We start from the raw sequence: 21,360 nt of genomic DNA on the forward strand, positions 1-21,360 counted from the left end.
CTCAGGACGCAGGAGTCCACAACTCTAGCTCTTCCCCGAAAAGACCCCGCGTCACAACCCCAAACAGACAGAGAGAAAGCTATTGACTAAAAGTTCAAAGTTTTAATCCGAATTTGGACAAGCGTTGGGAAAACCAAACTTTGGCCATAGAAACGTCTCCCTCTCCTGGCTACAGAGGGGACCGAGCCACGCCTCCAGGCGCCCTGAGTGGCTCCAGATCGTGGGGCGGTACCTCCGGGCCACGCCCTCACACTCCGATTGGCTGCGGCGCGCCGGCGGGTCAGAAGCTGGACTGCAGCAGCGTGACTCGCAGAGGCCACGCCCCCTCCTCTTGGGTCAGGGCGGGAGGGGCGGTCCCGGATTCCCAAGTGGGCTCCCAGGAGGCGGGGCCTGCGCCGCGCCCACTACCTCCGCAGGACAACCCCGCGGAGCCGGAATTAGCCACTGGAGATCTGGGGGGCGAGGTCACGTGGGGGCTGGGGTCTGACGGAGGCGGTGGCGCAGGGGGAAGAGGGTCTCCTCGGGAGTCCAAGTTTCCACCTGGACGGCACGAGTGGGTAGTGAGAATGGCAAACTTTGGGACACAGGAGTCTGGACCCCCAGGGCCTTTCCTCTCAGACCCGGGAGTCGAGCCCCCAGTCCCTTCCTCTCTCAGACCTCAAGTCTGGCCCCACTCCCACCCCCAGACTCAGGAGTCCCAAACCCCTGTCCCCTCCTGCCTGGGATCTGGAACTCCCAAACCCTCTAGGGCGCTCTCCCCATCCAGACATAGGATCCCAGCAGCTCTCAGAACCCTCCTGACCGGAACCAAGGATTCCAAGGCTCTGGCTCCCTCTTCCCCCAAACCCAGGAATCCAAGGTCCCCAGCCCCTCCTCACCTGTCATCATTCTGTGCCACTGCGACGCCTCAGTAGCCAGAGCTTGAGAGAGGCTGAGGACTCTCTCCCGGTGCCCTTCGGCTGTCGGCAAATAAGGGGTGGTATTCCTGGGACTAGGGAAAAAAAAAGAGATTTGGGGGACATCTACAGGGAGCCAGTTCCACTGTGCGCGATTGTCTTTCTGGGAATTGTAGTCCCTAGCCCGTGTCCCTAAAAGACTTTAAACAGGCTGTGGCCCTCAAAAAACCTGTGTGCCTCGTGGGATGTGAGTCTAGCCCTCCCTAAATTTCACCCCCTTTCCTGACACAGGAGCAGGAGTTTGATACCGACCCAGAGAAACTGCAATTCTCATGTGAATCTGTGCGCTTTCTGATGCCCCAGGAACTCAAGCATCTCTAAAAGGTTTTGCAGTCTGTACTTTAGTACTCAAAATGCAGCAATAATAATGCTTTTCCTTTGGCCACTTGATTTCCTCCTTCTTGCCTCACTCTCGGTTCTTTACCTGCTCCAGGATCCAGAGCTTCTGAGCCATTTGGGGGCTCCTGAGTGTCCCTGGACTGGCTGCAAAGGAATTGGGGCATTAAAATTCCTCCTCACCAGGAAGTTCCCATGTTCTCATTTTGAGGGCGAAATGAGGGGGGCTCTGAGAGGGAGTGAAATTGCCTCAGAGACAATATTTAACTTTACATGCATTCCTGGAAAACAGCAAGCATTAAGAAAATCTGCCCCACCCCCACCCCCCAATACAGATCCCTTTGGCTTCCGGGAAATGGCCTACCACAGAACCTCTCTTCCTTTGTATGACCTCCACAGGACTGACAGATGACCACCCCCTAATTTACCTACAACAAGGCCAGGAAAGGGCCCTCCAAATTCACAATTTTGGGCTCATAAAGAATTAGCTGAACTGCTTGTCCCCTTCAAACTAACTAGACACAGAGATAAACATTTGGTGTTCAACCGAGATGTCTCCTGATTACAAAAATAATCCCAGCTGTAAAATCACCCCACCTATGACTTGTCTAATTACTCCCTAGAAAAGTCTCAGATGAAACCATGGGCCGCGACATTCATCTTCAGATCTGGAATGCTCTCCCCATTGCGACAGGATGAATATAATCATTCCCTTACTTGCTCATTGTTTTCCCCTTTGATAACACATAGTAACGAAAAAAAAAAAAAAGTGGGACCCACAGTCCTGAACTGTGACCCCCATCCTGAAGGAAAAACATTGGTGATGTGAAGAGGTCTCTGCCTCCCCCACCTGCACCCCCCTAGGGGAGCCATCAGCAGCACAGGAACTTATTGGGGTGAACCTCGAATCCCAGCTCTGGGAAAAGAGGGAGGGAAATGCCCATTTCACAGACGCGAAAACTCAGGCTTGCACTAGGCACGGAGGACCCACTACCACCCCACCGCCCCACGTTGCACCCTCTGTTCCCTTCACCCTTGGTTCTGTGTCAGGCTGGCGTCTAGCAGGGGACAGCGTCCTTCCCAGAGTGAGAAGCCGGGGGGAGGCTGGGCGAGGGAGAGGCCGTCCAAACTCCTGGTTTCGGCGTATTCTCTCCATCTGCTCCTGAGCGCTCATCCGAGGCCGGGCGAGGGGAGGCTGGGGAGATGAGAAACACTTTGAGGCCCCAACTTTAGGGCTCCTCTTTCTCTCTTCCCTGAACTACTCAGCCTCCAGTCCTGCCCTTTCCAGTAAGTTCCATCCCTAGACTCAGAGGGTTCTTTAGGCTGCCAGAGCTGAGGCTGTCCTCCCAGGTCTCCAAGCACTCTCAGGACAAAGATCTCTGAGGCCCTCCCTGCCTCTCTGGCCTCATTTTCAGCAGCTGCCCTGCTTGTTAGGCCACACCCTAACAAACACCCACAGGTCCTGGACATTCTCGGCTTTCTAGCCCTGGTAGTCAGGAGCCGGGCTGTCAACTCTCAGTTCCTGGTGATGAAAAACAACTGAGTCAGCTTAGACTCAACAGAAGGAGGAATGACAGACATTCACTAAATTGTTACGAGGATCCTTTTGGAATGGCCTTCAAAAGGGCTTTTCTGAGCTCTCTCTCTCTCACTCCCAAAACCAGATGGATGACACACACAGGGACAGCGCCATAAAGCCATGTGGTAAGTCCAGGGGCGTGGCTACAAGCCAAGGACCTTCCAGAAGCTAGGACAGAGGCCTGAAACAGATGCTTCCCCAGCACCTTTCAGAGCAAGCCTGGCCTCACTGACACCTGAACCATGGCTCTCTAGACTTAAGAACTTCAAATGCGGGAGGACAGAGACAAATCAAAGAAGAAGGAGGAGGAAAAAAACACTCAAAGGAAACCAGAACTCTGGAGAGAATCCCAAGAGTGTTGCTGAGAGATTAGGCATGTGATGTGCGAATCTGGGAAGTCAGCTCAGCGGAAATGCCACCAGCCTGAACTAAAGGGGAAAAGGCTGGGGACGAAATGCAGGAAGGCTGTCATTCGGGCAAGAACCAGGCGGACAGATCTCTTGGGCCGCAGACGTGTCATCCTTCAGGAAAGGGGGGCCATGTGGACACAGACACATACAGTGAGAATGCCAGGGGCCACCTGGAGTTCTCTTGCCACTAGCCAAGATGCCTGGGAACAGACCCCTTCCCACGTGCCTTCCCCAAGGGCATGCTTTTGGACTTCAACAAACAAAACCAGAGAACCCTTAGCTGCAGCCTCTACCTAGAGGATTCTAGGGAGCCACCTTGGATCAGCTGCCTAGCGGAGGGCCAAACGCTGCTGTTTACTCTGCTTTGCCCTGATCGGGGCCATTGTGAGTCACAGGTCCACCTGCTGTAAAAATGATGGCCCCAAACTGGCCATCACCAAATTCCAAGGTTCACACATGGACTTGTTTTAGACATAGCCCACATAGGCAGAAAACTGTAGCCATTCACAGCCTGCCTGCTTTGAGGACTCCAGGAAACAGTGTCCCATGTCTGCGAGCCACAGATAAGATAAACTCTGAGCCACAGATAAGATAAACTCGCAGCTATTAAAAAACCCCAAGTGGCTGCTGCCCTCAGGAGCTCTCTGACACGGAGACCCACCATTGAAGCTTCTGGGCTGCGGCCTCCAGGCGTGACCTCTGCCCCAGCGTGGACCAAACACAGCCCGCGGGTGTTCCTTCTTCCATCTCCCCGGTCATATCACTGTCCTTGCTTAGCTCCAAAATCCTTGGAACTCACAACAGACACCATCCCAGAGCTGTAAACAGCCACAGTCCCCAGAACCACGTGACTGGTTCAGCCTTATTCAAAGCAGCCCCGACTGTCCCCGACCTGGACACACCCCTTTGAGAATCACACAGTGCCTCTCCTCCTCAGAAACGACGGACAGGACGAACTGTTTTGTATCTGCGATAATAAAGGAAGCTCCAGACATGCTTTAAAACGTTCGATCAAGAGGTGCCTGGGCAGGACCCCTGGGTGGCTCAGTTGGTTAAGCGGCTGCCTTTGGCTCAGGTAATGATTCCAGCGTCCGGGGAGTCCCACATGGGGCTCCTTGCTCTGCAGGGAGCCTGCTTCTCCCTCTGCCACTCTGTCTGACTGTGCGTTCTCACTCTCGCTTTCTCTCTCACAAATAAATAAATAAAATCTTAAAAAAAAAAAAAAGAGGTGCCTGGGGGGCTTGGTCATCGAGTGTCTGCCTTCGGCTGAGGTCATGATCCTAGGGTCCTGGGATTGAGCCCTGCGTCAGGCTCCCTGCTCAGTGGAGAGTCTGCTTCTCCCTCTCTCTCTGCCCCTCCACTCCCCACTCATGTTCTCTATTGCTAGCTCTGTTCTCTCTCCCAAATAAATAATCTTTAAAAAAAAAAACTAAAAATAAAATATAATAAAATGACACTGCAAGTGAAACATATGGGACCTCCTGTCCCAAAGTCCTCAAGCAAAGATCTGGGGTCTGGTGAGAAGATGATCCCCAGCCTTGTTATTTCCACCCACAGTGGTCAGGTGTATATAAGAAGCCCATGCTGGACCTGGCAGTGACTTAGTGACCCTTAGTGGGCATTCATTACTTTGACAGAGATTCAAGAGGATGACCCCTTGATGATGTTGAGGACATTGGGGGCACAGGGGAGAAACTCCCCATGGAAGAAAAGGTGAAATGAGTGATCATTTGTTGGGGAGCAAAAATTCCTGTGCCCATCAAGAGTCCTTCCAGCCAGACCAAGCATCGAATTGACAAAGGATAGTATTAAGTGGAGAAATTCCGGTTTAATAGCATGTGCAAGGGGAATCCACACAGATTTGGAAATTCTAAAGATGGATGGGCAAAATGAGGTTATGTGTGTTGTTCTGAACCAAGAAGGGGGTGGAGTGTCTGGGACTTCAGCGGGGAAGGAAAGCACTTCACAGTGTGATTAAAAGGGGAGATGTTGGGGCGCCTGGGTGGCTCATAGGGTTAAGCCTTTGCCTTCGGCTCAGGTTATGATCTCAGGGTCCTGGGATCGAGCCCTGCATCGGGTTCTCTGCTCAGCAGGGAGCCTGCTTCCCCGCTCCTCTCTGCTTGCCTCTCTGCTTACTTGTGATCTCTCTCTCTGTCAAATAAATAAATAAAATATTTAAAAAAAAAAAAAAAAGAGGAGATGTTTAGGAATTAGATGGTTTGCCCTGGGGGCACCTGGATGGCTCAGTCGTTGGCATCTGCCTTCGGCTCAGGACATGATCCCAGGGTCCTGGAATCGAGTCCTGCATCAGGCTCCCTGCAGGGTAGGCCTGCTTTCCCTCTCCCACTCCCCCTGCTTGTGTTCCCTCTTTCCCTGTGTCTCTCTCTGTCAAATAAATAACTAAAATCTAAAAAAAAAAGAAAAGAAATAAAAAGTGCATATTCATAATGGTTTTTATTCCACTCTGACCCAATCGATTATTTAGTTGTTCAATGCTCTATTTTTAAAAACCACAAATTTAAATTGAGACGTTATTTATAAACTGAATCCCATTTAAGTACGAATCATCATATGTATAGCTAGAGGAATTTAATATGTCTGATTAAGGGCTCTGTGCCAGACACCGCTAGACGTCTTATATAATACACAGTATGAATCCTATTACCAGCCTAGAATTGGCAAATCCTTTGCCTAATCATATTTTTTTTATTTATTTGAGAGAGAGCGAGCGCGTGCACAGCATGCACAAGCAGGGGGAGCGGGAGAAGGAGAAGCAGGCTCCCCTATGAGCAGGGAGCCTGACTTGGGGCTCGAGCCCAGGACCCTGGGATCATGACCTGAGTCAAAGGCAGATGCTTAATGGACTGAGTCACCCAGGTGTCCCCAGAATCTGCAAATTTTTGCATTTTGAATTAAATATGGTTCCCAGGGTTTTGGATACATTTTGAAGAGCGGTGTAATTAGAATCTACCTCCCTCTCAACATACCCAGTTCTTCTAACCTAGTGGGAATTACCGTTATTTTCCATCTGGACTGTCCTCAACGGGTCTCCTGCCTCACTCAGTGCTCACCCCACAGCTTGTTCCCCGCATGGCCGGCAGAGGTCGCCAGCTCCCTCTGGCGTTAAGAACCCTCCTTGGGACTCGCCTTTGAACCACAGTCCCAACACCATCCAACCGCAATACCCATCTCTCCTCTTCCCTCCACCACTCTACCCCTCGCTCCCATACTCGGTTCTAGCCACTCTGACTTTCTAGCGGCTCCGGCAACACGGCAAGCCCACTCCCCCACCCCTCCAACTCACAACCACCCTCCACCCCCCCACCTCCCCCCAGAACTTCTTCAAAGGCTGTTCCTTTGCCTGCAACGCTTTTCTACCCAAGTCTTGCTCCCTCACCTCCTTCAGGGGGCTGCACAAACGTCACTGGTCCAGACCAAGCCATTTACAATTGCACCCCTTCCTCTGCCATCCCAAACCTCCTCACCATGTTCGTGTTGTTTTTACTTCTTTAGCACTCATGACGTTAAAATAGTATAGAGAAAGTTGATTATTATGTGCCTCTTCCTGCTAGAATGACGGATTCATGAGGGAAGGTTTTTTTTTTTTTTTTCCTCTTTGTTCATATTTGTGTCCTCAGCGCCTGGACAGCTCTATGCAAGAGAATTTTCTGGAGGGTGGCAATGTTCTGTATCTGCTGTGTCCAGAAGGATAGCCACTGGTCACGGGGTGGGGGGGGGCACTAAGCACCTGAAATGCAGTGAGTGCGAGTGATTTTTAAATTTTATTTCATTTTAATTTAAATAGTCCCATGTGGCTATTGGCTACCTTATTGGACAACCATGACAAGATATAAATAGAGATATATAGATATTTTAAAGATTGATTGATTGATTGATTGATTTGAGAGAGAGAGATAGAGCATGAGCAGGAGGGTCAGAGGGACAGGAAGAGGGAATCTCAAGCTGACTCCGAGCTGAGCCCAGAGCCTGACTCGGGGCTCAATCCCACGACCCTGAGATCACGACCTAAGGCAAAACCAAGAATGGGATGCTCAGCAACTTAGCCACCCCGGCGCCCCCAGCCATGAGGACATTTAATAAATATTTGTCAAATGAATGAATGAAGTCCTTATCACATGTAAGCACTATTTTCTTCTTCTTCTTTTTTTAAGATTTTATTTATTTGAGAGAGACATAGGGAAAGAAAGCAGGAGCAGGAGAGGGAGAAGGGGAGAGAGAGGGTCAGAAGCAGAGCTCGATTCCAGGAACCTGGGATCAGGACCTGAGCCCAAGGTAGCTGCTTAACTGACTGAGCCACCCAGGTGTCCCTAAGCACTATTTTCAACCTTAGCTTGAAGTCCAGTTTGAATCCTCACATCAGTTCTAGGCAGAGGTGGGTGGGGGTAGGGGGGTGAGGGGGTTACTGCCAGGAGCTCCATTTTGCAGATGGGCACACATGGGCGGAGAGGTTTCATAAACGACCCCAAGTCACGCAGCTTAGAAGTGGTAAAGACAAAATTCAATCCCAGCGCTCAACAAATCTCACTCTCCCTACCCTGGGGTGTGATCTCTGAGCTCCGTTCTCGCAGCTGTTCCCCCTGAGTGGGTGGCAGTCAGGTTAAAGGGTTAAAGATGGGCATGAGGATGTGGAGATGGACCCCCCCCCTACCTTGGTTCCTGCCTGTGGGGAAGCCGGGCGGCGACTCTCGGGGCTGGAAGCCCGGGAGACCCTCGGTGATCCAAGACCTGAGAGGGCAGAATGGGACTTGGTGAGGCCAGGGAAGGCCCAGTAAGTCCCATCCAGCCCCAGACGCTCACCTGAGCGAGGGCTGGAGAGGTCTCTGTCGCCCCCAGGGGGCCGCCCCCAGTCAGCCTCAGGCAACCGGGTTGAGCTCAGTTCCAATGACTCAGGCAGGCTCTGGAGGGGTCAGGAGAGGAAAAAAATACTTATCATCATCATCATTCTTACTAGTTCTCAGGCACTTAGCAATGGAGAAACAGCATCAATAGGAATCTGACTGAAAACTGGTCTGTTTTCAAATCTCAGCTCTGGCATTTTGAGCTGTGTGACCCTGGGCCAGTCACTTTACCTCTCTGGGCCAGCCATATTTCATCTTTGCTATGCGGATTGAGTCCATACACGTAAGGCACTTAGAACAGCACCTGACACGTGGCGAGGCATTGTAAGCACAGGTTTTGTAATGATTGTGCAGTAGGAGCTGTGATAAGCCCTTTACCTGCATTATTTCATTAAATCTCCTCCATAAACCTACAAAGTGGCCATTATCATCCCTACTTAGTAGACGGGGAAGGCTCCAAGAACAAAGTCAACGAGTGATATCACAAAGATGGCAGAGCTGGGATCTGAACCCGGGTCTCTCGGATGCATGATCTGAGGGTCAAGGAACACAGCCACTCTAAGCCAGCTCGGACAACAGCGGTTCTTGCCTGCTGGGGGCTTACTCCATGTCTGACAATTTCTAATCATCATCTCTCCTTTTTACAGAACCCTACAAGTTGGGGGTTATGATCAGCAGTGTCTCGTAAATGCTGAGTAAATGTCTCTCCGGGAGAGAACAGCCCCGATATGTAGCGATCGCCAATCTCTGTGGTGAAAATATCGCCACCATGGTCAATTTCAAGCAACCAACAGGAAATCACTGAACACGGTGTTGAGAGGAGATGCGCCCAAGTGGCTCTTAGGAGGTGTTGGGAGCTGGCTGGAGCACACCGCTGGACTACGATCACAATCTAACAAGCAAAGAAACAAAGGCTTCTGGAGGTTACAACACTTGCCTGTGGTTGGTTAGCTGAGAGAAAGAAAGAAAGAGAGAAGAAGGTGGCATGGGTGAGGAGTTGGGCCAGGGCAGATGAGACAGGAAGCTGGGGGTGGAGAGAGAGGCTTGTGAGTCTCACCTCCCTCTCTGATGACTCCTCTGCTTGAAGCGCAGGGGATGGGGAGTCAGGTTCTGTGTTGGGGGGTGGCTTCTGGGGGCCCCCCAGACCTGCCAGCGTGTCTTCCACCATCCATAGCTGTTGCTGAGCTGATGCTCTGTCCTTGGGGGGAAGGAAAGGAATCTGTTACTCAAAGGTGGGAGAATGCCAGGAGCGTTAGAACTGGGTCTGAAATCAGTGAGGCTTTATTTATTTATTTATTAAAGGGTTTTTTTTTTTAAGATTTTTATTTATTTATTTATTTGACAGACAGAGATCACAAGTAGGCAGAGAGGCAGGAAGAGAGAGAGGAAGGGAAGCAGGCTCCCTGCTGAGCAGAGAGCCCGATGCGGGACTTGATCCCAGGACCCTGAGATCATGACCAGAGCCGAAGGCAGAGGCCTTAACCCACTGAGCCACCCAGGCACCCCAGATGTTATTTCTTTATTAAAGAGAGTAAGAGAGCAAGTTCAGAAGGTGCAGGGGGCGGCAAGCAGGGGAAGAAGGAGAACCAGGTTCCCCTCAGAGCAGGGAGCCCAACACAGGGCTCCATCCCAGGACCCAGAGATCATGACCCCAGTCAAAGGCTGATGCTTAACGGACTAAGTCACCCAGGTGTCCCTGCGAGGCTCTATTTATGGAGTCATAAATGGATTATGTATGCAGGGGAAGAGATCAAGACCTCTCAGGATGTGAGATCAAGAGTCAGATACTTAATCAGATAAGCCACCCAGGCAACCCTAGAAGTCAATATTTAATGGGCACCTGGGTGGTACCATTGGTTAAGCCTCTGACTCTTGGTTTTAGTTCAGATCCTGATCTCAGCGTCATGAGGTTGAGCCCTGAATCCGACTCTGGGCTCAGCCCAGAGTCTGCTTCAGATTCCCTTTCCTTCTCCATCTGCCCCTCCCCACCTCTAAAATAAATCTTGAAAAAAAGAAGTCAACATTTTAAACTAAAGATAGATGATTTAGAAACTCAATTAATTATTCATCTTAGATTGAAGAAGTGGGGGGAGGGGCGCCTGGAGCACATGACTCTTGGTCTCTGGGTTGTAGGTTCCAGCCCCACCATGGGTTTTGAGATGACTTAAAAATAAAATCTTGGGGGGGCACCTGGGTGGCTCAGTGGGTTGGGCCTCTGCCTTCGGCTCGGGTCATGGTCCCGGGGTCCTGGGATCGAGCCCCGCGTCGGGCTCTCTGCACTGCGGGGAGCCTGCTTCCTCCTCTCTCTCTGCCTGCCTCTCTGCCTACTCGTGATCTCTGTCAGATAAATAAAGAAAAAATCTTTAAAATAAAATAAAATAAAATAAAATCTTGGGGTGCCTGGGTGGCTCAGCGGGTTAAAGCCTCTGCCTTCAGCTCAAGTCATGATCCCAGGGTCCTGGGATCAAGCCTCGCATCGGGATCTCTGCTTGGTGCGGAGCCTGCTTCCTTCTCTCTCTGCCTGCCTCTCTGCCTGCTTGTGATTTCTGTCTGTCAAATAAATAAATAAAATCTTTTAAAAAAATAAAATAAAATCTTAAAAAAAAAAAAAAGTGGGCCTGAGGCTAAGCAAGGGGACTTATACTTCAGAAGTGGAGCTTGAACCAAGGGATTGGATTTAGAACTAGAAATTCCAGAGGATAAATATAACAACAAAAGTCAGGACGCAGGATGGGGACAGGGCTGAGGGGTGGAGCTGCGAACTGGAGGACCGAGCTCCAAAATTAGAGGAGAGAATTTAGAACCAGAGGGGAAAGTGGTTCCGAACCTGAGGCAGGTGTTAAAATAAAGGGCAGGATTTGAAGCACAATAAGGGGTTTAGAATGAAAGGAAGGGGGGGGGGGCGCTTCAAAAGAAGTGGGAGGAGCTTTAATGCCCTGAAGGGTTTCCAGGGCAAGATGGCAGAGAGGGTGGAGTTTGCCGGGGACATACCTGGGGGGAACCAAGGTGCAGCAGGTACTCCAGGGTCTCCCTCAAGGTGCCCAGCTCCTGTTCCAAGCTGCTGTATGCGTCCCAAACGCGCTCCCGCTCCTCGGGTCCCAAAAAAGGGGGAGACACAGGATTAGTACGTCCACCCACCAAATCTTTCCCGACTCCCATTTTTTTTTTCCAGTTGACGAGGAGGAAGAGAAACAGCGTCCCTGGGGCGTCTATGGACTACAACTCCCAAGAGCCTCTTCACTCAGACTATTAGACTCCCAGAGTCTCTATGGAACGTGTCATTCCAATGATCCGCTAGTATTGACAACTAACAGATTTCCCTGAATTCTCTGCTTACTTCTGGACTACACTAGGGTGGTAAACTCTACAGATCCGGTAAGTTCTTGTAAGAGTCAAGATAATAAGCCCCAAGTGCCCCTGGGAAGCCTCACCATCATCGCGATCATCATCACGGCCGCTAACAGTGATGAGGCACTTAACCACGTGCCAGCCACTATTCTCAACTCTCGTTTAATTCACGCGGGGTAAGTATTATTAATGTCTCCATTTTACAGGTAATAATTATAACTAACATTTCTTACCCTATTAAGTATTCATATATTTATATGTAAATTTATATTTATATATTAAATATATATTTATAAGATAAATGCATAAAATATGTGTGTTAAATATGCATTTATTATGTTGTGTATAAATATATGTATTTATGAAATTCTTGCAAGGACTCCATGAAGTAAATACTATATTTATCACTTCAGGTTTATGTAAGAGGCATCTAAGGCCCAGAGAGGTTAAGTAACTTCTCTAAGGTGACACAGCTACCATGAGTAGGAAGTAGGGGCTGAGATTCAAAGCGAGGAAGCGCACGTCAAATTCACCTTCTCAAACCGCTAAATTAGGTCTGCTGTTTCTTGGCTGCTTGCCTCTCACCCTCTAAGACTGTCAAGATGACTGATTTAAAACTTAGGGAGGGGAGGGGAGGGGAGGGGAAAGGGAGGCGGGAAGAAGAAGGGGAGGGGGAGGGGAGGATAGGGAAGAGAGGAGGGGAGGAGGGGAAAAGGGAGGGCTCGTGGGCAGTTGGGTCAGTGAAGCGCTCCAATCTTGAAATCAGCTCAGGTCACAATCTCAGGGCTGTGAGATGAAGCCCGGGGTCCAGTTCCATGATTGACGTGGAGCCTGCTTAAGATTCTATCTCTCCCTCTCCCTCTGCCCCTCACCCCCCTAAAAAGAAAATTGGAGGGGATTTATCCAGAAAACCTTGCAGTGGAATTCTCAAGAACGACCTTCCCATGAGCCTCTGCAGGAGTGCACACCCCTTCCCAGATGCTCACCTGAGTCAGGTGACAGAGAGTAGCCCTTACACTGACCAGCCGGTCCTGCAGGAGGCGCTGGCGCCCCCACGCCCTCCCTGGAGCCGCAGCCTCTCTGGCTGTTTGGCCCAGTTGCTGCCTGGTCAACTCCAAGGCTGCTTCCAGCTGCTCCTGCACCGAGAGGGAAGGTGGTTAGACTTCTGAGTTCACATTTGGCCCCAGCAAGAGAGAAAAGGTGTCCTCCCAAATCCCTGGGCATGCTGGAGAGCAGGAGGGGAAAGGCAGGTGGAGAAGCCAAATGTCCCTCCCCATCTCAGAGCCTCACACCTTCTCCTCCTGTCTCTGGTCTATCTCCTCCCGCAGCATCCTCAAGAGCCGGTCCTGCCCACACAATTTGGTCAACAGAGTCTGGAGAAAGGAGAACAGGAGCAGCTTATGGACCAGATCTGGCTCTTCCCCGTCCTCCCTGCCACACCCCACCCCATCTAAAGCATTCTCCCCCCAGCTCTGAGTACTTGGAAGGGTTTACACCACAGAGAACTTACATCTGTCTCCAAGCTTTGGTGAAAAGTTGAATCCAGCGGGGGACCCGGCTGGGGAAAAGGAGAAAAGCCAGGTGTCACATAGACAGTCTTTATTGTAGCTCAATGCTCAGTCAAGCCCTGTTTCTCAAGCCCTGCTTCTATTCGCATATCCCCCCACCCTTCTTCTTACTAGCTTTTTTTTTTCTTTCTTTCTTTCTTTCTTTCTGGGCTCAACCTGGGGCTTCAACTCACAACACTAAGATAGAGACCTAAGCTGAGATCAAGAGTTGGATGTTTAACTGACTGAGCCCCCCAGGCATCCCCTTATTAGCTTTGTTCCAAGCTTTAGCAAACCTCAGTAGACCACCTGCCAAATTCCTGGCCTTAGGAAGATCCAATGACTCTGTTACCAAAAAGCTTCAGCGATGTTATAATTGGTGGAGAACATTTAGACATTTCTTTTACAACTGAAAATAAAATAAGGATGCTTGCTACTACTGTTACAGTTTAACACTGTTTTAGAGAACTTGACCTATGCTATAAGAAAAGAAAAAGGAAACAAATAAAAGTGTTAGGATGGGAATGATATGCTTATCGACCCAGAGAAACCAACGAAATCAAAGAGTGATTAGAGTAAGAGAATTCGGGGTGCCTGGCTGGCTCAGTCAGTGAAGCATGTGCCTCTTGTTTTGGGGGTCTTGAGTTCGGGCCCCATGCTGGGTGTAGAGATTACTTTAAAAAAAATTTTTTTTAAAAAGAATAAGAGAATTCAGCAAGAGTGCCAGGTGAAAACGAGTTTCCAAACATCAATAGTCTATCTCTACACCATCCGTAGCTAGAAGATATAATCTGGAAAAAAAAAGATGATGCCATTCAAATAGCTATAAAAACTATCAGGAATTTAGGAGTTACCTTAACTAAGAGTATACAAGAGCTCTATGGAAAACAAAATTTAAAACTGAAATAAATACCTAGAAGATGATATCAGTGAATGGAGAGATATTCTATATGTATGCTACCCAGTTTGTGGCAGTCCTAGGAAACTAATGGAAGCATCGGTCAAGGGACCTTAAAATATCCAATCTTCTCTAGGCACACTGGTCCAGGAGATGACATTCTCCATAGCCAAGAAAACAAGGAAGGGGGTTCTGGCAGATTCAAGGCGCCAAGGACACCTACCAATAAAACCATGGAAGCCCGTGTCCCGGGAGCTCTCGGGGGTAGTTGGAGATATGTGGAGGAGCCAGAGGGGGCCTGGGAGGAATAACGAAATAGAGATGTTTCAAAATTCACATGTTTTAGTAACTGATCTTACAGTGGGTGCATCCAGAATTGGTGTGACTTAGGAGAGTCTCTGAGGTTCAGAACGGGCCCCCTGCAACTTCCTCAACTACCTGTTCTCCAGCTTTGTGCCACTGCGGGGACACATGGGATGATAATAAATGGAGAAACCTGGCAAAACTGCCCCAAGGGTCCATAAATGTTGCAATCTACTTTCAGTCCCACATTTGTGATTAACTGTGGATATTCTGGGCCTATAATTCCATCTTGGAAAGATAAACTAGAGACACAAGACAGGTGCAATCCCCACTACCTCTCCTGGCATTGTCCAGGACAGTATTCTGGACTACAATCCCCATAATACATAAGGTGTAATGGCCAGAGGCTGGCTTGAAAACACTGCCCTGAGAACTGATGGGAGATGAAGTCCCCTTTCCCTCATATCTGAAGCCAGCTGTGATTATGTTGAACCACAATTTCCATGATGCCAAGGGGCCATGGCCGCTGACCAACCTGGAAAGACAGACCATGCCCATCTGCTCACCTGTGTTCTGGCCTCCTGACTCCAGTGCTGGGGACTCCTGGGGGGCCTTCCTCCCCCAGACTCAGAGGAGGGTCCTCGCCGGGGAGTTGGGGGCCTGGAGAGTGTCTGGCGCTGAGGGCCCCAATCCAGGGGAGGCCGGACATCGATGCGACTCAGAGGGGTATGGGGTCTAGCAAGAGGTGCTATGTCACCAGAAGATGGAGGGGGTCTGCGCACAGGAGCAGAACGGGGCCGGGGAAGGCTCAGAGGGGAGGGAGGGCGAGAGAGGGGTGTGAATAGGCTGTTGGGCAGAGAGAGAATCAATCGGGAAACTGGGTGAACTAGAGCCTCCTCAGCCCACTACCCACCCAGTCAGCTTCATGTACATATACCCTTTCAGTGTCTCACTGTCCCTCTAGAGTAGAATCCCTCTCTATTAGCCTGATCCTGAATAATTTCCACCTTTGAGGCATCTCCTCCTTAGACTACCCCCTGTGGGTTCTGACCCACAAGAACTCCAGCAACTCACATCCACTGAAGGAAGAGAGCACTAAGCCACGCCCTGAATCAGCCACAGTCCCCGCTCTTCTCTTAGACCACACCCCCAATATAGCTCTTCCTCTGAATCTGTGGCCTGTGGAACCTTCTTGTCCCCAGACTCCCTCAACTCACTCTGGGCTCCTGGTCCTCCGGATCCGAGGTCCAGATTGGAGGTCGGCTGTGGGGCTGGGAGTGAGCAGCCCAGGTCGTCCACGAAGTCTGGAGAGCCGAGCCACCTCTGGTGACTCTAAGCCGTGTCTCTCTTCCCCTCTGCTCACCTCTGGGGGACCACCAGGGCCACCAGGGCCCTCTCCAGGCTGGGGACGTGGGGGTGACCTGGGTCGACCACTAACGAGTGTGCACAGAAGAAGACATCGCTCCTTTGTACCTCGTAACAGCCCATATTCCCATTTCACAGATGAGCACAGGGGAACCCACACAGTTTAAAGGGTAAATGGTGCACTATAAATCATTGTTCCCTCTTTGCAGATGGGAAAACTGAGGCCTCAAGTGTGGAAATGACTAGTGCAGGGCTACAAGGTCCTCTGGGGTCACTGAGCCCAAATTCCCAGACTATGAGTCTCCAGACTGAAACTTTGGAAAGGAGGGCGGAGTTTGAAAAAAGCCTTTCTTTTTATATTTGATCGTTACTTAAGTAGCAGCCTTGGGGGTGGAGACTTTTTAAAAAAATATTTTATTTATTTATTTGACAGACAGATCACAAGTAGGCAGAGAGGCAAGCAGAGAGAGAGGAAGAAGCAGGCTCCCTGCAGAGCAGAGAGCCGGATCCAAGACCCCGGGACCATGACCCAAGCCTAAGGCAGAGGCTTTAACCCACTGAGCCTCCCAGGCGCCCGACATTTTTTTTGTTTAAGATTTTATTTATTTGGGGTGCCTGGGTGGCTCAGTGGGTTAAAATTTCTGCCTTCAGCTCAAGTCATGATCCCAGAGTCCTGGGATCGAGCGCCGCATCGGGCTCTCTGCTCAACCGGGAGCCTGCTTCCCTTCCTCTCTCTCTCTGCTTGCTTCTCTGCCTACCTGTGATCTCTGTCTGTCAAATAAATAAATAAAATCCTTAAAAAAAAAGATTTAAAAAAAGGTTTTATTTATTTATTTGACAGAGGGCGAGAGATCATAAGTAGGCAGAGAAGCAGAGGGGGAGGGGCGGGAAGGGTCTCCTCAGCAGGGAGCCCAATGCGGAGCCTGGGATCAGAACCTGAGCAGCGGAAGGCAGAGGCTTAAGCCACTGAGCAACCCGAGTGAGGGGCGGGGTGGGGAGCGTGGTGGGGAGTGGTGGGAGGGGGGAGACACGGATGACACCGACGGGGACTTCTGAGGGAGCCAGTCAGAGAGTATGGAATATTGATAAAGGGAAGGGCTGGACAAAAAAATGGTGGGCGGAGCTTAGAAGAGAAAGACTTTTTGCAGAAGTTCCCTGGAGTTGGGACCTGAAGGGCGGGAGCTCCTTAGCTAGAAGACGCGTGTTTGGACGTTGAAGAGGCAGGACCTAAAGGGGAGGGGCTGGGGCTAATTAGATGGACCAGGATTAGAAATGCAGGTCAGGGGCGTGGCCAGAAACTATACTCACAAGTCGTCCCCCTCCGCTCTTGAGGCCCGGCCCAGCGCCCTCAGCCAGCCCCGCAGGTCCTCCAGAGTGTCCGCGGCCAGAACATAGGTCCTCATGCCTGGGTGCTCAGCCTGCGAGGGGAGAGAGAACTGGGGATCTGGACGCCCGGGCCCTCTAAAAAGGAGGATGCCATGGACCCTGGTCAAGGCTTTTTTATCTCCAATAATGGATGTTCCCATGGCTGCCCCCAACGCCTAGTGCCTTAGTGCCCACGGGGGATGGACGGACTCACGGTGAAGGTGAATCGCCGCCCTCGGGGAGCTCCTGGCCCATCAGGCCTGATGCTGTAGCTAGGGAGCAGGACGCTGCCCAGGACGCTCTCCTCGCGGCTGTCTGCAAGAGATGGGCTGGGATCAGGCAACACACAAGAGGCTAAAGGAAAAAGGGGGGGGGCGTCCACCCTGTGCCAGCCGGGGCACTGACCCTTGTAATAGAAGAGGCAGTGGCCGGAGAGGACGAACCAGCGGCGTTTCCAGAGCCGGAGCCCGGAGCTGTCCTGGGGAAACAGCGGGAGGCGAGGTCTGAGTAGAGGGGCAGTGGGGAGCGGAAACGTGGAAGTGAAGACAGTGACACCCGGGGACAGATAAACCCAGAAAGAGGAGAGAAACAGACACGTGTTTGCTGCAACAGAGTGAGCCGAGAGCTGTACAGGGTGTACAGGGGTTGGTTGAGATCACAAGGATTCCGGACACAGTCAGACCTGAGTTGGGCTCCTGGCTCCGCCCCCTCAAACTATGCCATTAAGACTAGTCATTTCCTGGCTAGGACACTTGTGTTTTCTCATCTGTCAATTGGGGATTGAGAAGTTACCAGAAGGCTGGAACACGCAACTGTACAGCCTGTGTGCCAGAACTTTACATACTCAGACTTTTGATTGGATTCTTCTGGAGTCTGAGACACAGAGGCTAGGAAGGTGGTACTGGGACCCATAATCTGAATCCTGCATCTCCCATCTCCTCTGCCAAAACCACTCCATCTCCAACCTTGTGCCCCTCTTCTCGCCAATCCATTCCCACTGTAGTCAGTAGGATCTTTTTCAATTATGTCAGATGGTGGGAGTTCCCTGCTCAAAACAGAGCCTCCCATCATACTCAGAATAAATCTCGAATTCCTTCTCCTCTTTTACTGGCTTGCAGGGAGCCTCAAATATGGGTCTGCACAAAAACCACCAGGGGAGCTTGCTAAAATACAGTTTCCTGGGTCCTACCCTCAGAGTTCCTGAGTCCATAGATCTAGGGTGGGTGGGAGCTGACAGTCGGCATTTCCAGCAAGTTCCTAGCAGGGACACGTTGGAAACCACTGCCCTGCCATCCCTCCTGTCTCGACCTTTGGCTGGCTCTAAACACCAAGCTTTAGGCTAAGCCTTTTGCTCTCAGATTCTCTCCATCCCCCAGCTCTTAGCATGGTGGGTTCCTTCTTGTCTGTTCGTTCTCATCTCAAATGTCATCTCGGAGACACCTTCCCTGACCAAGAGTCAAAGGGCAGCCTCATCCCTCTGCCGCTTGTGTGCGTATCCTCCTGTGTTATTTCTTCAGAGCAATTCCAACAATTCCTAGAATCGAAATAGGCTACTGTCGTACCTGTCCCTGCCCCACCCCTCTTGAACGTACGATAGATACTAGTTTGTCTTATCTGCTCTTGGCACATTACGGATATTCAGGAAGTGCTTGCGGAATGAACGGGTGCATGGAGCAAGGACAGAACAAGGAGAGAAGTCACATCAGAAAAAACGAAAGGCATTTGGAGACTGGGAAGGAGAGAAACAGTGGACAGCCAGGGGCCCAGCCTCTAGCGTCACTCGGTGTCCCTTCCCTTCTCATGCTCACTCCACCTGCTTATGAAGCCAGCCTCGGATGTGCACTGGGAGGTTGGGATCTCTTCGGAGAGCATTGCCTCTTTTCCCAAAGGCATGCACCTTGCTTACTGCCCGGGGAGGCTTCTGAGGAGAGAAGGAGGACAGAAATGAACGGGGCCTCACATGGGCTTGGGGAGGTGGTGCTGGGGGTTGGGGGGAAGGCAACCCGAGGCCCTTGCTCGGCTGCCCTTAGACACCAAGCCAAGGAAGAAACTTGAGTTTTGAGATCAGAACTGGATATTTGTGGTACAGAGCTGTTAGTCTGAATGGGTGGCTGGAGGTGTTTGGGGGAAAGGAAGAAGCTACTGGCTGAAGGCAGAAGGATGGGATTCAAGGGTCTACTGGTCTACTGCCAAGGAGAGGATGCTGTTGGCCACCAGAGCCAGAAGTGTAGTACAGTCTTTGGGATCGGAATTGGAAATACTGGGGCGCCTGCGTGGCTCAGTGGGTTAAGCCTCTGCCTTCGGCTCAGGTCATGATCTCAGGGTTCTGGAATTGAGCCCCGTATCAGGCTCTCTGCTTGGCGGGGAGCCTGCTTCCTCCTCCCTCTCTACCTGTCTTTCTGCCTACTTGTGATCTCTGTCTGTCAAATAAATAAATACATGAAATCTAAAAAAAAAAAAAAAAAAAAAAGAATTGGAACTATTGGGAGGTGCCCTCTTAACCAGGAAGGACTTCCATGCCACGTTCTGGGTGCTGGATGGGTCAGCTGAGGAGGATGTCTCCATGCCAGGGAGTGACATCCCTAGCAACCATGTCCAAGGCAGAGAGATGACTCCCAACCCCTCCCCCTCCAACAGATGGAGCCCCTGTCCTGTCTATGCAGGCATCTCAGGTGTCCACAGCCAGAGTCCCACAGGACTTCCTACTTGGCGCTGACCAAGGTTGGGATCGAATCTCTAGATTCTGAACTGGGGAAACTGGAAATGAGTAGAAGGTGGCAGAGGACAAGGAAACCAGTGAACTTTGGGTGACAATTTGTGACGCTGGTTTCTCAGACCTCTTGGAGACATCGTCAGAGAAAAGGTCTTTCCTTATCAGATTTCACAACTGGGTAGGTTGGTTAGAGGTAGGACAGGGAGTGAGTTCTCAGTCCCAGTCAAGGGTAGCCACAGCCTGAGTTCCCAGAGGGAGCCTCGTGGCTGGGGAGTAGTCCTGTCTTAGCAACTGGAGTGCAGCGGGACTGTTACTTTGCTTGAATTGGGAAAATCCAAAGGGTGGGGACAGCTGGGAGTGCCTCTGAATTCCTAGCTCCGGCTGATGGGCAGTTGGGACCTTACTGGGTGTGGGCAAGCCCATCTCTAAGGATCCTTACCCTTAGCAACGGGAAGCCCTTGGGTTGGCATGGAACCCCAACCCCCAGGGCTGCGAAACAGGAGGATGGGGCGGCCCAGAGCTCCACCCTTCTCCCCCGCCCCTCCAAGAAGCTCGAACCTTGGTGCTCAGGCTGCCCAGCGAGGAGATGGTGGAAGCGCTGCTGGCCAGGCTGAGGCTGCTCCGAGGTCTGCCCTCCTCCATCAAGGGCTTGGGGAGAGAAAGAAAGGGGCTGTGTGCCTGTCTCTGCAGCTGACCCGGCTGCGGACAGAGACAGGGTCAGGGGCTTGCAGGTCGGAGGAGGCTGAGGAGAAAGAGCCCGTTGTCTGGGGACTGGGGGCCTGGGGGAGGCCCAGGCCGGGGACTGCATACCGAGCGCGGTGCCAAGAGAGGTGGGCGGCGCTGGCAGCTGCGGGAAGGGGCAGCTGTCTGCCGCCCAAGACAGAGAATAGGGGCTCCTTTATTCTTGCCCCCTGCACTCTAGCCAGGAATTTGACCCTCTCTGTGCTCAGGGAGCCCCCATTCTCTGCCTCTTCCCAGCGGCCCCCAGCTACCTGTCTCCCGCCCGCCCACACGCATCACGCCAGCTATCCCTGCCAAACTCGGGGTTGCCAGGAATGTGCACCCAGGCAGTCCCTCCCAGGCCAGCCCGGGAACTTACCAGCTCTGGGGTCCCAAGGACGGGGCAAGAAGGCCGTGTGAGTGCTGGGGCCCCCAGCTGCGGTATCCCTCCTTTTCTGGCTGGCGGGGGGCGGGGGGTAGGGGGTGGGGGGTGGGGCTACCTCTCAGACCTGTTTCCCTTCTCACCTGCTCACTCACACCTTTTTTGCTTTTTGTTTCTCCTCTCTTCTGGTCACTCTTCCTTCTTTCAGTATATGTGCTGCCGAAGCGAGCACAACTCTTCCTTCTTTCAGAGCGTCTCTGCCTCCAGCCTCACCTTGCCTCTCCGTCTCTAATCGGTCTCCTCCAGTCTCTCTCTCACTCATTCTCTCCCCGGCCCCCTCCACCCAGGACTTTCCCTTCAGTCTTTCTGTTTCTGTCCCAGATCTTTTCCCCCTCGGACTTTCAGAGTCTCTCTTCCTCAGGTTTCCATCTCGTTCTCTCCCCCTCTCTCTCCCTCACCCTCAAGCTCTTCCTCTTTCTCTCTCTCTCTCTGTCCCACCGACGTTGTTTCCTCCTCTCCCTCAGATTCCCCTTCTGTCTTCCTCCCCTCTCCGTTTCTCTTTCCTCCCTGCTGGTCGGC

At 51.5% G+C, this 21,360-nt stretch overlaps 1 protein-coding gene across 7 annotated transcripts; it reads right to left on the reverse strand.

Moving 5' to 3' along the window:
• Positions 1–80: 80 nt before the first annotated feature.
• On the reverse strand, positions 81–20,979 carry PLEKHA4 (pleckstrin homology domain containing A4). 7 transcript variants are annotated; one of them, XM_032325946.1, is made up of 20 exons: positions 20,779–20,979; positions 20,238–20,327; positions 18,780–18,887; positions 17,372–17,444; positions 17,181–17,281; positions 16,910–17,019; positions 15,454–15,669; positions 14,803–14,971; positions 14,157–14,231; positions 12,999–13,046; positions 12,781–12,861; positions 12,475–12,624; positions 11,132–11,230; positions 9,198–9,338; positions 8,100–8,199; positions 7,951–8,027; positions 2,326–2,487; positions 1,381–1,439; positions 879–991; positions 81–540 (listed from the first exon to the last, which is right to left on the reverse strand). In XM_032325946.1, exons 2-20 carry the CDS (start codon positions 20,319–20,321, stop codon positions 281–283), a joined length of 2,226 nt encoding a protein of 741 aa, XP_032181837.1. In that variant the 5' UTR covers positions 20,322–20,327; positions 20,779–20,979; the 3' UTR covers positions 81–280. The 7 variants fall into 7 exon arrangements, with proteins under 7 accessions (XP_032181837.1, XP_032181836.1, XP_032181835.1 ...); XM_032325945.1 differs by having other exon boundaries at positions 14,803–15,010; XM_032325944.1 differs by having other exon boundaries at positions 2,335–2,487; positions 14,803–15,082.
• Positions 20,980–21,360: the final 381 nt, after the last annotated feature.

Source organism: Mustela erminea, chromosome 19 (genome assembly GCF_009829155.1).
Source record: "Mustela erminea isolate mMusErm1 chromosome 19, mMusErm1.Pri, whole genome shotgun sequence".
Taxonomy (NCBI): Eukaryota; Metazoa; Chordata; class Mammalia; order Carnivora; family Mustelidae; genus Mustela; species Mustela erminea.